At 33.1% G+C, this 16,284-nt stretch overlaps 1 protein-coding gene across 3 annotated transcripts in view; it reads left to right on the top strand.

Annotated features, from left to right (window-relative positions):
• Positions 1-16,284, top strand: part of RASA2 (RAS p21 protein activator 2) — a 144,460-nt gene that overhangs the window by 59,783 nt on the left and 68,393 nt on the right. For all 3 annotated transcript variants that reach the window (XM_072792477.1, XM_072792476.1, XM_072792475.1), the window contains 2 exons: positions 2,750-2,844; positions 12,600-12,676. In XM_072792477.1, coding sequence (XP_072648578.1) covers positions 2,750-2,844; positions 12,600-12,676 — 172 coding nt within the window. The remainder of the gene's footprint in view (positions 1-2,749; positions 2,845-12,599; positions 12,677-16,284) is intronic.

The following is a 16,284-nucleotide window of genomic DNA, read 5'->3' as shown; positions in this document are numbered from 1 at the left end:
GCTCATAAATTATGTATAAATCTAAAAATCCTAGAAATTGTAGAAGGGGGGTCTCAACCAGAATCTACCAGTGAGTTTCTGGTTGGTGAGTAAAATCTTTTAAAATTATATGCCAGAAAATATCTGTATACTTTTCTGGGGAGAAGACACAAACGATGCATAGATACCAAGATTCTTAAAGGGGAAAATGAGTTCTTGAAATGTAAGAACTTCACCTATAGGATATATAGATCTCTTTGTCTATTTACATGTATGCATATGTATGTATCAGACTGTTACACATTGTCTTAATGTTTATATCTGGAGTGGAATCAATGGTAAATGGAACCACTTGAAAGAATCGTGATAATCAGGATCCTTTGTGACATGTGATGTTTATTTATTTTAAGAAGTAAATAACTTTTTTCTTTTTTAAAAAAAGATTTTATTTATTTATTTGATTGAGAGCACAAGCCAGTGTGGTAGGGAGAGGGAGAAGCTGACTCTTCACTGAGCAGGGAGCCTAATGTGAGACTCAATCCCAGAACCCTGGGATCATGATCTGAGCTGAAAGTAGACGCTTAATCAACTGAGCCACTGACCCAGGTGCCCAACATGCAATATTTAATACATTGTCATAATTCCATATCCTAAGCCATTCCTGGTATTGTATTGATTTGCCAGGAATTGGATATAATCCATAGGTAAAACATACCAGTAGATTTGTATGATTTGATTCTTAACTTAAACTTCTTCAACAAAAAAAATAAAATAAAAAAATAAAAAATAAATAAACTTTTTCAACAATATAAAGAATCCTTGGGTGTTGAAGGTAGTGCCTAAATCCTGTACTTGGCTATATTATTTTATTTTAAAGATATTATTTATTTGAGAAAAGAGAAAGCAAGCACAAGCGGGGGGAGGGGCGGGAGAGGGAGAGAGAGAAGCAGACTCCTTGCTGAGCCGGTATGCCAACCCAGGGCTTGATCCCAGGACCCTGAGATCATGACTGGAGCCAAAGACAGACGCTTAATCAGCTGAGCCACGCAGGCGTCCCCTGTACTTGGCTTTTAGTCTGTATGTTTGATACTGGAAGAATTTGTTTTCTCATCATTTTGTATCTTGAATTCAACCAACAAAGGCTGAAATATATTATTTTCCTGGTGACATTTCTTAACAAAATTTGGATGAATTATAAATTCCATATATTCACAAGAAGATTTTGGCCTTTACATTAGATTTCATCCAGTTATATTTAAAAGAAAGTTGGAAACATTTGTGCATATCATGAGGGCCAGTTTATTAATTTTAAAATTTTACATGTATTACGCTAATGTGTTAATGGATACAGCTGATGAATTTTCAGTAGTTCTCATTTGGGTTGTATATTAATACATTTGCCCCTCTAAAGAAAATATCTGTAGCTGTATATTTTAATATTTTCCTTAAAATTACACATACACAGATTGTGTTTGTAGTTTGAGTTACAGATCATGAAAAGGAAGATGAGCTTATTAAAATGTTAATATGGTTAAATTTTTTAACAATTTTTTATTGAGGTGTAATTCACATACCAGGAAACTCACCCTTTTAACATTTACAGTGCGTACATTGTATATATATTCACAGATTTGTGCAACCATCACCGCTGCCTAATTCCAAAGAAAATTTTAAAGAAAATTTTTCTAGGTTTGTATTCTTGACATGCCTTTCCTTTCCACTTGATACACAAAAAATTGATATATCTTGACAGGAAATTTTTTTACTGTTTTCTAGGAGTTTTCAAATGTGAAACTAAGAGACCAAGATAGAAGAGAAAGGGCACGAAGTATAATTAGGGCACTTAAAGTAAAAATTCTTATTTGATAAAAGAAAGTGAACTTTGACTTTATTATATATCCTTTGTTGAAGATTTTTTGTAGAGTCTTGGAATAAATTGTCAGTCATATGCAAAAATGTGTCTGCTTCTTAAAACTTGAATTGAGGAAGGAAATGCTTTGTACCAACATGGCAAATACTTCATTATAATAAGAACATTTCTGTTTCTTCCTCTCATACAGCTTTGTTCATTGTACTGTATCTTTCTCTAAGAGGTAAAAACTCTTTAGGGAACTGCCTTGATTGTGTGTGTGTGTGTGTATGTTTGCATTGAAGCCAGCAGAAGCAGTGTTTGTATTGTTATGATAAAAGCAGATTTTAAAATTACTGTTTTCATCTCCAATAATTTTCAAGTCCATTTTCAATATTGTTAGTGATGTGGGATATTGTTTTTCTTTTAATTGGAACTTATGAACTCTTAATAAATGAAAATACGTTTGCCTAGATAGAACATATGTTTTATTCACAGTGTTAAAGGATTGAAAGGATCAGTTTACACTACCATTGTACATTGCTTTTTACATGGAATGTATCCTAGGTGAAAATGTCAACCTGAATAAGTACTAAAAAGTGCAGTTGCATGTAAATACAACTGAGTTTTTGTCTAATCTCTTGATTGAAAATTACCCAGAAAAGGTTCTGCCAAGGGGCAAGGGGAAATGAGGCACTATTTCATTCTCTAGAATGTAGGAAACACCTTGACCAAAAATCTGTCCTAGAATTTTAAAACAAAAGTTTAATGAGGAAAAAAAGAAATATACTGTATAAAAATGGATTTCTGAAGTACCAATAGGTACAAATTATTTTTAAATATTTTCTGTAAAGTGTTAGGCATAACACTGCTAATGATAATACAAAATATGTTTCCCTTGTATTGTTTTATTTCCTATAGGAAAAGTAGCCATCAAAAAAGAAGACTTGTGTAACCACAGTGGCAAAGAAACATGGTTTTCACTACAACCTGTTGACTCTAATTCGGAGGTTCAGGTAAATATTAAGGCTTAAGTGATGAGAGACTGTCAGCATACAGAAAGCGAGTGGAAAACAAACTAATTATACTAGTTTCTATAGACAGCACTTACCATACATTACTTTAAATTCTGGGACCAAATATAGACCTTTGGGTAATATATAGCTAGAAAGAAATGTCTTGCCTGAGTTCAAGAATAATACATGTGTGGGTGTGTATATGAATTTGGGGAGGTTATATTAGGGGCATATTTCCTGCTTTAGTTCTTTTGTTTGAGTCACAGTGACAAATTATTAATCTTTTTTAAGATGAGAAAATTTTTTTAAGAGAAAAGTTATGCTTTATTAATTCTAACTTTGAGGAGAATCCCAGAAGTCTGTGATTTCATCTCTTCTGACCAGGATGCTCTGTTTACTCCGTTAATAAACTAATCTTGGGAAAATGTTACTAATTCAAACCATGCCTGAACCTACCTTGCAGAGCCTTTCATTCCCATCCACCTCTCCTGTTGTTCACTTTTCTTTTTATTTGAAAGGGTGTCATTACTTTTTTTTTTAAAGCTCTTCCGTCTTGCCAAAATAAGAAGTCTTACAGATCTATAAGTGAGTAAAGATGTATGTTTAGCCAAGTAGCTTAATTTTCTATTTGCTTTTGAAAAGTCTGAGTTGCTCTTAGAAATTATCATTTCTATCTAAAGGGAATCCTTTTTTTGTAACTCTGTTTATTTATAAAATATGGTAAGGATTGTGAAACCGTTTCCCGAAGACGTACTGTGAGCAGAATTCTTCCCCTCTCAAAGAAGTTATAATTTGCCACTGTGACTCAAACAGAATTTTTAAGGCAAGAAAAAAGTGCTGCATATACACCCACAGATATTTGCAAATAAAGTGCCTGTGTGTGTTTCCTCATAACCTCTCAAGCATTCTCTTTGATTAAATTCTCAAAAACTTAAGTATTTGTATATAAAACCCCTTAAGTACAAAATATGATTGAAAGTTTTCCTGTTTTATTCACTCAACCTCATTTTAATGCTCTTTTCTTTCCATTTGGCAATAACTGTCATTCAGATCCCACTTAGCCACTGTCTTGTATGACCTAGGTGAGAGGCAGTGTGATGAAATGGAAGTAAAGATTTAGGTCCTAATTTACAAGAAGTAAAGATTTAGGTCCTAATTTTCATAGTTACTTCACTGACCTTGAATTTTATTTCTATAAAATGGGAATAAAAGTTGCCACGTTGACTCATTTAATTGCGAGAATTGAGTCAAACGTGTTTAACAGTGTTTTGAAAGCTGTCACTTGCTACACAAATGTAAAATACCTGTTTACCGACAGTTGCTCAGGTGGTCATTTCTATTTGCCTAGCGTAACTTTACCAAAAGGCAGATATGAAAGTTTTAAAGTATCAGTTTTCCTTTTTGATAGTTTTAACAAAAAGCAAGATAAGAAAAGGCTTTGAGAATTTGACATAAAATGAAATTTGAGGATTATTTTAAGATGCAGTTTATTGAAGTTCCAATAAAAATATAAATATTAATTTACTAAAGGATTTAAGGCTCGAACTCTCAGAAAGTATAAATATCTCTAGAATACTCTATGTAATTCTTAGAGATGGTATTAGAGATTAGTACTGGATAATAAGGTTTTATTTAGTAGTGTATGTAAAACTCATCTCTGAAATGTAAAAATTCTGGAAATAGTATTTAACTGTTAGAGATAATGTCAACGTTATTTTATTTGTTATGAGTGATTTTCATGACTATGAGTTATTAACCTTTACAGGCCTTTTGCTTAAATGATACTTAGTTAGATCTACTCTTTAAAATACATTTCAGAAGGAAAAGTACTTTAGTGTGTGGGAGGGATGCAGAACACCTTTCAGATTAATGTGGTACTGTTGGAAATACTGTTTGGCCCCAAAACTGATCTAAGAATAATAAATTAACTTTGTGAGCCTAGAAAAGATAGAAGAAACAGTGTATGAGTCATACAAATCATACTTTGTTAATAAATTTGTTCACTTGCATAAAGTTTATAAAATTTCACAAAAATATCTTGTAAATAAGAGCAATTGATGGAGCATAGGAGAAAGCTATGAAAAGGATTGAGTTCAGTAGGAATTCCCCTAATTGTTACTCTTAGCGATTAAACAGTATATATCAAGCGCAGTATTAAGTACTTAATATACATATTCTCATTCTCAGAAAAGCATTATGACATGTAGGTAGCGTTACCTCCATTTTACAGGTGTAGAAAATGGATTCAGAGAGGTTAAATGACATTTCCAAAGTCAGAATATTAGGTAATGGAGTCATGGTTCGAGTAGAGATCTAGTCTGATTCTAAAATTCCTCACCACAGTGCTTTACTGCTTTTCACTCTTTGTACTTTTGGTCATGAAAAGGCTTCAGCATTATTAGGAGAGAACATGTGAGTATAAGGAACAGAAGACTACTCAAATTAGCTCAAAGAAAAAGGGAGGGGCATTTGAAAGTTCCTAGGGAACTTTTGGAGTATAATTACAGGAACTTCAGTATGACCAGTCAGAGCTGGAAGTTGTCAGTCTTTACTGAGGAGCTACCTCTGAGATGGAGGTCAGGTTCTTGTAATGATAGACTAGATTTAATTCACATAGTCAAAATTATTTTTGAAAAGACTTTTATTTTTCATAAAGTATACTAAAATATTAGGTGGTTGGTTTTTGGTTGGTCACTGTGTAAAATAGTTGGCTTGCAACTATTTTATTGGAGAATAAAAAATATATATTGTATCTTTAAACTGTGGACTTCCACTCCGTGGAGTTGTATATACTGCAAGGGGTAGTTGAGAACTCAGCTCCACTGATTTGTTTCTTCCTACTCATATGTTCACTGTGCTCATTGAGTATAAGTGCTCACTGTTTAAATAGTGTTTTTTCCTTTCCCTCTCATTTTGTAAAATGAATAGTTAATATTTTCTGTCTTGCTCTCTCGTTTTAATACTATTCACTTTACAAAATGAAAGAAAAAAAAACTATTTAACGCTGAGATTCCCTTGTATTCTGTTTGTATATCTGATGAGATTACGTGTTTCTCACTTCTGCTTCTCTCTAATCTCTTACTGGCAGCTAAAAAAAATGCCCACATTAGCCTTTGAGTTTATGTGATCATACAACCCCTCACTTTCTAAGATCTGACTTAGTTCTCTGCCACAATTTAGAGGGTTTGGCCCAACTAGGGCCAGATGTCTACTGCATTCTAATTGGTATGATTGGGGGGATAAAGTCACTGTAGAGTATTCCATTTGGCAGCTTTGGGTAGGCATATCTTTAAGAAAGGGGTTTGGGTAGAGGAAATGACCACCATTTTTACTTCAGAGGGGAAGATGTTTGATTTCCTAGCTCTACTTCTGATTGCCCTTAGTATCCCCCCAAACAGTTGCTAACCTGTTATCTGAGGCTCTTCATCTGTGAAATGAGAACTTGATTGTATAGGATTCCCTTCATTTGTGAAGTTGGAGGGAAGTAACATGCAGAAATGTAATTTAGCCTTTAATTGAAAAGATCCCAATAGTAGTAAGATGGGTTTTATACCAAAACAATTGAAAATTGCAAAGAACACTAAATCTCTTACCTTGGATTGTTTCCCAGATGTTTTATTATTGCCGTTAATTTTGTTAATTATTTTCAGTTTTCTTCTCAAACATTCAGGATATTAATATTTCATGCGTGTGTTCTCGACTTTTTTTCCTGATGTTTTTGTTTTGCAGTTTCTCTCTCTGGATTGAAATATTCTCTTCTGAACCCACTCTGATCTGCCTTCATACCCAACAGTGGGCTAGAGGGAGAGCACAAAAGGCTCTCACTAATGTTATTTCCTATGACATTGTGTCAATAAGTCTGGCGGACATTTTTCAGTCCTCCTCTTATATGATCTTTCAGTAGCTTTTGATAATATTGACCACTCTTTTTTTAAGCATTCTCTTTAGTTTCTGGTTGTGGTTATCATCCTACCTCACTTGGTGTTCTTTCTACTATTCTTTGCCACACAAATGAAGTTAGTTTGGATAGTGTTGGTTCCTCTATTTATAAATCCTCTTTTGGCTTCGGTGATCTGCAGCCATGCTGTTAGCTATGTAGTGCTGGAACTCACAACAAACTTCAAATATTTTTCTTGTCTTTAGTTCTTAGGTGCTGTGATAAAGAAAGAGCATGCTGTCACATAAGACTGATTAAACCATATATCTTATTTGGAGAAGTTGGTACTCTCCTTAATTAAGGGTGTTTGTCTCACACAGCTTGTATAAGCAGTAAATCTAGATGTGCTGTCAATCATGTCTTCTGATGTAATTACTTAGTTAAGTCTTTAACAACAAGCTTATCTTGAATTTCTGGATCATGCCATAAGTTATTGATTGTTTTATGGTTGTTTTTTTTAATACGGCCTCTGCCCTATTTAAGTAAGCCTTAAAAATAACAAATGCAGTGATTATACCCAATACATACATACATTTTTTACATGCCTGATTAAAACATAATGAATGTAAAAATATAATTCATTGTTGTAGGTTAATTATTTATTTATATTATCATGTTTGTTTTTGTTATTTTTGTGTCTTTTAAACAGCTTATAATCATCTTGAGAGAAATCAACATAAATTACAATTTTATTTTAATTTTATTTTAAAAATATTTTTATTCTATTTCAATTCAATTAATTAAGATATAATGTATTACTGGCTTCAGAGGTAGAAGTCAGTGATTCATCAGTCTTATATAACACCTAGTACTCATTACATCACATGCCTTCCTTAATGTTCATCACCCAGTTACCCTGTCCTCCCACTCCCCTCCCCTCCAGCAACCCTCAGTTTGTTTCCTATTATTAAGTAAGTCTCTTATGGTTTGTCTCCCTCTCTCATTTTGTGCTGTTTTATTTTTTTCCTCTCTATCCTTCAGATCCTGTTTTGTTTCTTAAATTCCACCTATGAATGAGATCATATGATAATTTTCTTTCACTGATTGACTGACTTCACTTAACATAGTACCCTCTAGTTCCATTCACATCATTGCAAATAGCAAGATTTCATTTTTTTTTTGATAGCTGAGTAGTATTCCAGCAGGTTGATTTTTTTTTTAAACTTCATTTGTAAATTTGTAAACATGAAATAACAAAGGAGCCATTCTAGATTATAATAAGTACTTCTTCAGTGAGTAAAAACAGATCCATAAATGAGAGAGATTAAATAAAACCTTCGCTTTTCTTCTGATAGCCAGTTGTTTCCAAAATGATTTAGAGTTACTTATATATGAAAACATCTGTCAGAAATCAGTTGGGATTTTTTTCCCCCTCATATTAAGAATAAGAAAACTTTTCACCAGTCAAAATATACTGAGTTCTTTTATGTGGAATGGTTGTTACAATTTAGTGTTTTGTAATAAAAACTTTTTAAAAAAATGACTAGTCTGGAAAAGTTTTGAAGTGTGTGCATTGGGTTTTGCCTAGATACCTATTGTACACTTGAGTTCCCCAATCTATATGCTGAAATTCATATGATATCCTTTATATGGTACCATTAAAATAATCACAGATTTTTCTAGTGAACTTTTGTGTAAGTGTTATAAAGCTAGCATATAAAATACTAAACCTTCAGGACAGTTCCGAGTAATAAAAGTTCCTAAATATGCAGTCTAGTACAAATTAATGTAATATAATTGTATATATCAACCTAACATAATCATTGCTATAAAATGCATATATAGAAGAATAGCTCCCAAGATTTGGTTTACTTTATTATTATTTTTTAAATCTTTACTTTTTGTAAAGATTTTATTTATTTGAGAGAGCATGCATGAGTGGAAGAGGGGTTATGGGGAAGGGATAGAGGGGGCAGAGAGAAGCAGACTCCCCACTGGGCAGGGGAGCCAAAGGCAAATAAATCCTTTACCCTTTGAGCCACCCAGGTACCGCAAATTTGGTTTACTTTAAATAAAACATATAGAATACAGTGCCAGGTATTTGATCTTCCAGTAAATATATAAAAGTATATATTTTATATATAACTATATAAAAGATATACTGTTATGTCATTGAACCTCCTTTAGGAGATTGGAGAATAAGAAAGCAGTTGTGGAGCAAATCACATTGCATGTTTATCAAACATAGTTTCTTGTCACACTCTTGTAGTTGCTTCATTGTGGCTAATGTCTCTGTTTTCTCGTTGCTTTTAGGATTTTCTTTTGATCTTCAGCTTTTAGCGGTTTTACTGTGCTCTGCCTACATCTGGTTTTCTTTATGTTTATCTTATGGGTGTTCCTAGGGGCTCTTAAATCTCTGCCTTGATGTCCTCCTTTGGTTTTGGAAAATTCCAGGGAATTATTCATCTTTTTTTTCCCTCCTTCACTATTTTTTTGTCTTCTCTTCTGGGACTCCAATTACATGAATAATAGACCATTTTCCTATGTTTCCCACGTCTCTTAGACTCTCTCCCTATCTGTGCTTCATTGTGAATGCTTGCCACTGACTAATTTATCTCTCATTTCACCAGTTCTTGTTTCAGCTATGGCTCATTCCCTGTTTAAATACATCTTCATTTTGGTTATTTTGTTGCCTAATTGTAAACTTTTCATTTGATACATTTTATCACATTTTTTGCAGGTGGGGTGGGGGGTGTCATTTTGTTGTCTACCTTAAAAAATGTAAGCAGCTATTTTAATCTCTGTCAGTTAACTCCAACATCTGAATCTCCTGTAAATCTGCCTTTTTTGGTTTTTGTTTTCATTTTTGTTTTTTGGTATGTAGTATTCTGGCATGCTTCATAATTTTTGATGCAATGCTAGACATTGAAAAATATGAATATTTTAGATAATTTGGAGTATGGGTGATACGGTTTTTTTCCTTCAGAGATTTACTTTTGGCATGTCTATAGGCGATCATCTCAATCTAGTTAGGGATTCAGCTGATTTTAGGTTAAGTTTTAGTCTTTGTAAATGCTGATCAATGTTCATCCTTACTTCTTAGGCATAGTCTTTCTGTGGTTACAACAGAAAGCCTGCCTGTTTACCAATGGCACCCCACCTCAGTGGTTCCTGGACTCCCAATTTTTATATGCCCAGCATCATGAGACTGCCTCTTAAGCCACTGCTGAAATGTGGGAGTCCCATTCAATGAGCTTCTTCAGATGCCTACCGCAACATCTACTTACATATCATTGACCAGAATTATGTCATATCACTGTCCTTAACCACTATCACCTGGCTTCAGAGGAGACCAGGAAATGTTTTGCTGAACCCAAAACTGCCCTCTCCAAAAAAACATAAACAAGAAAACCCAGAAAAACAAACAAAAAACACCAAACTTATTTTGCTATGATCCAAACCTATAAAATGATAATAGATATAAATAAAACCAACTTTTGTGTGAATGTATTAAGGAATACTAAATATTTTTTTCTAAAGTGTTCATAGATGTAGGTTTCTAACACTGAAAAGTAGCTTCAAATAATTTCTAAAGCTTTTTTTTGCTAAAAATCAGGACACATCGGTAGTAGAAATTTTTAAAATCTAGATGAGCAAAAAATCTGAAATCTTACCAACCAAAGGTAATATCTATCTGTTTTTTAGTAGGTGACCTTGTAGTAAATTTATATAATAACATATATTACATTTGATTTTTACAAATTAATATAATATACACTCTGATTTGTATCTTGTTTCGTTTACTAAGTATCCTGTACAAATTCCAGTTAAAGTATACAATGAGGTAGTGTTTTACAGTTTAGAAATTATAATTTCCTTGATTTAATTCATAATGCTTTTTAATTTTAGTGTTCTATCCTAATAATACATGTGTTGTGTCTGCCTGTTCTGTCTCCACTCTTCTTAAGTTAAATATACAATTATGTTATTGGTGACTAACACCAAAGGAATGGTCTTTTTAACAGCCAGTAGGAGTAATGAACGTAGTAGGTAGGCTCTGACTCAATGATAGTGATTCCTGTTGGAATCCTATTAAATGCATATACTTTTTATTTCTAGGCTTTGCGTGATAGAGTGCTAGGATTTTTAGTTGTGAATGAAATTATTATACTTTTTTCTACTCTATTTTAACAGTTTCTTTTGTTTTAGAAATAGAGTAGATCCTAGACATTTCCTGAGAGACAGTGGGAGTGCCTTTTAGCATATAGTTTCTACCATAAGATGCATGTATGTTAAAATAGTTAAAACTGCTTTCAGATGCAAATGTTGATGCAGTTGGCTGGGCTCACTCACTAGGCAAGTAACACGTATATGCTGGCCTGACAGCAAAGATGATTCAAAATTCTAGTTGAGTAATATTAAAAATAACTACATATTATGAACCTCTTCCGGATCACTCTCAAATAGTACGGGTAGTGAATATTAAAGTAAGATTAATGAAATACCTATTTTATAAATTTTATATGATTTTATAAATATTTGTGCCTGGATTTTTAGTGAAAAATTTGCTTAATTTAGTTCGAGTTCCACCTAACTGCCGATTTTTACTACTGATGCCTTTGTTTCTTTAGAGCTTAGCTTTCTCATGCAGACTTATGCATTGAGATACATCAATCAATGTTTATTGCTCATCACTTATCCATCTAATTCTAAGCTTTGTAGTTAGTGGACCTCAGATTCACTCGTACAGAGCAAGCTCTCATAAAATAGTGAAGCTGATTCAGGTTAGATTCCTGTGAAAGCATGTGTGAAACAGGTTGTTCTCTAGAGGAACAGTGATTTGATAATAACTTTCCTATCTCTGATGAAATTTCTTATGTCATCAGGCCCTAGACATCATACCCCTGAAATCTACATTGTGGGAATTTGTCTTGTCAGCTGGGTGACAAGCAGTCACTGCTTGTCAGCAGTAATCCAAGACTGATCTTAACCATTTCAGAATTGCTCATAACCAGTTACAAATTGCTCATCACCAGTGACAGCCTGGAAATATCAAGCCCTAGATTATATTGTTGCTAAGCCTTTGTTTCATGAGAAGTTGATAGTTTGCTTTAAGTTTTTACTACTGAATTTTTAAAAAATATATTAATTAATAGTTACTGAAGAAAGTACTTATGTATTTTCAGTATCCCATTTTTTCGTCAATTATCTTGGTCATATATTATTATCTTTATTGTCTCCCCAACTAGACTGGCAGCTTCTTATGAGCAGTGATTGTGTTTTACACATCTTTTGATTCCTACCCAGTCCCCTGTAGTACCTATTAAAATATAGTAGATATTCCATAATCCTTTATTTTCAGAAAAGTTTTGACAAATGGAATCTTCTTAGCTTTTACTTAGTTTTATTGTTTCAGAATTGTATGATTTCTTTTGACCTTTAATAATACTGCCTCTCTCTTTATTTTTATTTTTATTTTTATTTTTATTTTTTTGCCTCTCTCTTTATTGATGGTTTATCTTTTCTGGAAAAAGCATTCTTTGTTTTATAATTTGCTTTCATTTCAAAATTTCCCAAAATGTAAGTGCTGTCTTTTTTTTTTTTTAACCCATGGTAATTGACATTCATCATACTTTTTGAACTGGACAGTAAATTCTTAGATTTGAGTACCATGTCTGATATAAGCATTTGGCTACTAGATCTACATTATTGGTCATACATTTATAGAAATATTTAATATGGGCAAAGCCATGTGCTAGGTATCACTAAAATGTAGTTAGCGAATAACTAAATGTTATAGGTAGCATTTGAAAAAGTATTTACCTTTAATATTTTGTCAGTAGACTATTCAGTTTGCCATTTTTTTTTCTCATTATAGGGTAAAGTTCATCTTGAATTAAAACTGAATGAACTGATAACAGAGAATGGAACTGTGTGCCAGCAGCTTGTTGTACAGTAAGCATATTTCTTTTACCAAAATCAGGTGGAAGTAATTCTCCATCATGTATTCTTTGAATCTTAAGCCAATATCTTATTTTATATACTTCAGAAACTTTTTTTGGGGGGGGGTGGGGGGAATGAAACTCTGTTGTGTCATTCCTTTATTAAGTTGATTTCCAATTTATTTTCTCATATCTAGTCTATTCAGTTTATGGTAAGTGATTAATTCATTCAACTTTATGTATTGAATGTGGGTTAAATGATAGAGATAGGAAATAGGCTGTTACAGGATTCTGGCTAAGCATGTTTATAACTCCCTGGCAGGATGGAGGTGGAAAGGCTTCCTGGGGGAGCGCCTCTAGTGATTCTGATACCACAGAGCCAAGCATTAGGAACCCTGGAACTAAAATTAAATGGCTACCTACTGGATGTACCAGTATCCATTCTCACCTACTTTAAAATTCCTTTTACCCTCAAGTCATTTTTTTGTGGCTCAAACTTTAACTGCTCTGGAAATACAGATTTCCAAGTCCAGCCCTCTGCCTTTTCTCTTCCACCTAAACTTTTCCTCTGTGATATCAGCAAACTACTGGATATCCCTGACTACTTCTGAATGTTTTTTCTTTGTCTTAATTGATAATCTGAATACCCTCTGAGTTCTTCTTTCTACTGCTGCCTTCTCAGTGGGAGGCTGTTTTCTGCCATACCCATTTACCGTAGACTGGGGTAAATGTTACTCTCCTATTGCTGCTCCAGACTATTTCTTCTCCTTATTATGAACACCCCAGGTCCTTTGAGGCATTTTTCCTCTGTCTCTCCCTCTCTCCATTTCTCTCCCTTTCTCTTTATTTATATTTATAGTACTACTTTTTTTTAGAACTCTTTTAAAGAAGGTTGCATGGGGCACCTGGGTGGCTCATTTGTTAAGTGTCTGCCTTTGGCTCAGGTCCTGGGATTGAGCCCTGTGTTGGGCTCTCTCTGCTCAGTGGAGAGTCTGTTTCTCCCCCTCAGTCTTCCTCTATTCTTTCTCTCTCTCAAATAAATAAAATCTTTTTTTTTAAATAAATAAAATCTTTAAAAAAAAAAAGAAAAGATTGTGCATACACCATGATCCTTATTAACATATAAGTGTGATTTCCTAAGAATAAAGATATTCTTTTAAATAACTCTAGTACAGTTATCAAATTCAGGAAGCTTTATATTATTAAAATAAAAGTATAATGTACAGTTTTTGTATTCAAGTACTTTAATCTACAGTTACTATATTTTGTTAACTATCCCAAAACTGTCCTTTAAGATATTTTTTCTCTGCAAGAACAGATCCAGTCCAAGGTCACGTATTACATTTAGTTTATACGTCTCCTTAATCTCCATAACCAGTTAATAGTTTTTAGCTTTTCCTTATCTTTCATGGAATTGAGATTTTTAATAATACAGGCCAGTATTTTTTTGAATGTTCCTCAGTTTGGATTTACCTAATAAAAACAGCTCAAGATTTGTGTGGAGTATTTTTCCCCTGGACTGAGAGCATATAATGAAAGAGTTTGGATTAGTTGCCTTCCACCTCTTCCACCTCTTTCCTCTACTCACTTTGGTTGTTACAGTGTTTGAAAGAGTTGGTTTGGTCTGGTTTGTTTGCATTAGTTTAATGGTTTCCCCTCATCCTCTTTGTTTGCTTTTATTTTTTTAATATGTACAATATTAGCATGACTTCAGAAGTCAAAACTCTACGAAAAAGCATTACTCAAAGATGTACTCAGTCCTTTCTCCCTACACTCAGCTCCAGGAACCATGACCTGATTTTGGTCCCTGTAGTTTTGCCTTTTCTAAAATGTCATATGAACAGGTTCATGTAATACACGGCTTTTGTGACTGGCTTCTTTCACTTAGCATAATGCTTTTGAGATTCTTCCACATTGCACATATCAATAGCTCATCTTTTTTGGGATATTATTTAATTTACTTCTTATCATAACTTGGTACTTATTGTAGTATGGCAAAACAATGCACAGATTGGCTTAATAAGCCCAAATTCATATAGGACATGATAGAGGCTGGATTTGAACTCTGGCAGTTTGATTTCTTTTTTTTTTTTTTGAACTTTTTTCTTTTGGGATAATCATAGATTTTTAAGAAATCACATAGTACAGAGAGGTCCTATGTACCCTTCATTCAGTACCCCTCAGTGGTTACATTTTATATAACTATAATACAATTTAAAAATCAGGAAATTGATGTTGTGCAGTGTACAGCATATTTTATATCATTTATCATATGTGTAGATTTGTGGTAACAGCCGCAATCAAAATACAAAACTATTCTAGAACCATAAAGATCTCCTTTATGCTACCCTGTTATAATCACACCCACTCCTTCCCCCACTACCATCTGTAACCTTTGGCAACCTTGTATCTGTCTCTAGATCTATAATTTTGTCATTTCAAGAATGTTATATAAATGGAGTCATATCATATATGACCTTTTGAGATAGGCTTTTTTCAATCAGATCCATCCAGTTGTATGTAGTTTCTTAAAAATAGAGTATAGTTGGGTGTCACTTTTTAAAATGCACTCTGCCAATCTGTCTTTTATTTAGTGAATTTAAAGCATTTACTTTTAATGTAATTACTGATGTGTTAAGCTTCAATCTGCCATTTTTTGGTTTGTTTTCTATTCTCTATCTTTACCTGGTTTTTTTCCCCTCTGGGTTCCTTGAACATATTTTTAGAATTCCATTTTGATTTATTTTTACTGCTTTTCTATTTATAGTTTTTTAATTGTATAGCTTTTTAGGCATTTTTTTTTGGTGATTGCTCAAGGTATTACATTGTACATATATAACTTATTGTAGTCTACTGGTATTGCCATATTACTGGTTAGAATAAAGTGTAGAAACCTTACCATCTTTTAAATTCCTTTACTCTCCACCACTTGTAATATAATTGTCTTAAATATTTCTTTTGTATACATTGAGAACCACATATAATTTTTTGCTTCAGCCATCTAACACAATTTAGAAAAATTAGAAAAGAAAGGAAGACTTAAGTTCCTTCTATTTACCCATGTTTTTGTTCTTCCCTTATTCTTTTTTTCCTTCCTATTTTTTAGGATTCCTTCTTTTACCACTGTCTTTATGTTTAGAGAATCTCCTTTTACTGTTCTTGTAGGGTAGGTCTGTAAGTGACATACTCTTTTAGTTTTCCTTTATCTGAGAATATCTTCATTTTTTTTTCTTTATTCCTGAAGGATATTTTCAGTGGATATAGAATTCTTCATTGACAGCTGTTTTGTTTTTTTTTCCCCCAGTGCATGAAAAATATGTCACTCCCTTCTGGCCTTTTTGTTTTTTAAATTAACTATAATTGTTTTTCCTATGCAGGTAATGTGCTTTTTCTCCCTGGTTGTTTTCAAGAGCTTTTCTTTGTCTTTGGTTTTTTATGTGTTTCATTTGGACTATGAGGTATTTTGGTATAGATTTCTCTGGGTTTATCCTTTTTGGTGTTCAATCAACTTCTGAATATGCATGTTTATGTCTTTGCCAAATATGGGAATTTTCAGCCACTATTTCTTCTAATACTTTATCAGCTCTGCAATCTTTCTTCTTTCCTCTTGAGATTTAAATG

This window comes from Canis lupus, chromosome 22 (assembly GCF_048164855.1).
Source record: "Canis lupus baileyi chromosome 22, mCanLup2.hap1, whole genome shotgun sequence".
Taxonomy (NCBI): domain Eukaryota; kingdom Metazoa; phylum Chordata; class Mammalia; order Carnivora; family Canidae; genus Canis; species Canis lupus.
Note: the sequence above shows the minus strand (reverse complement) of the source record. Positions and strands in the feature narration are given on the sequence as shown.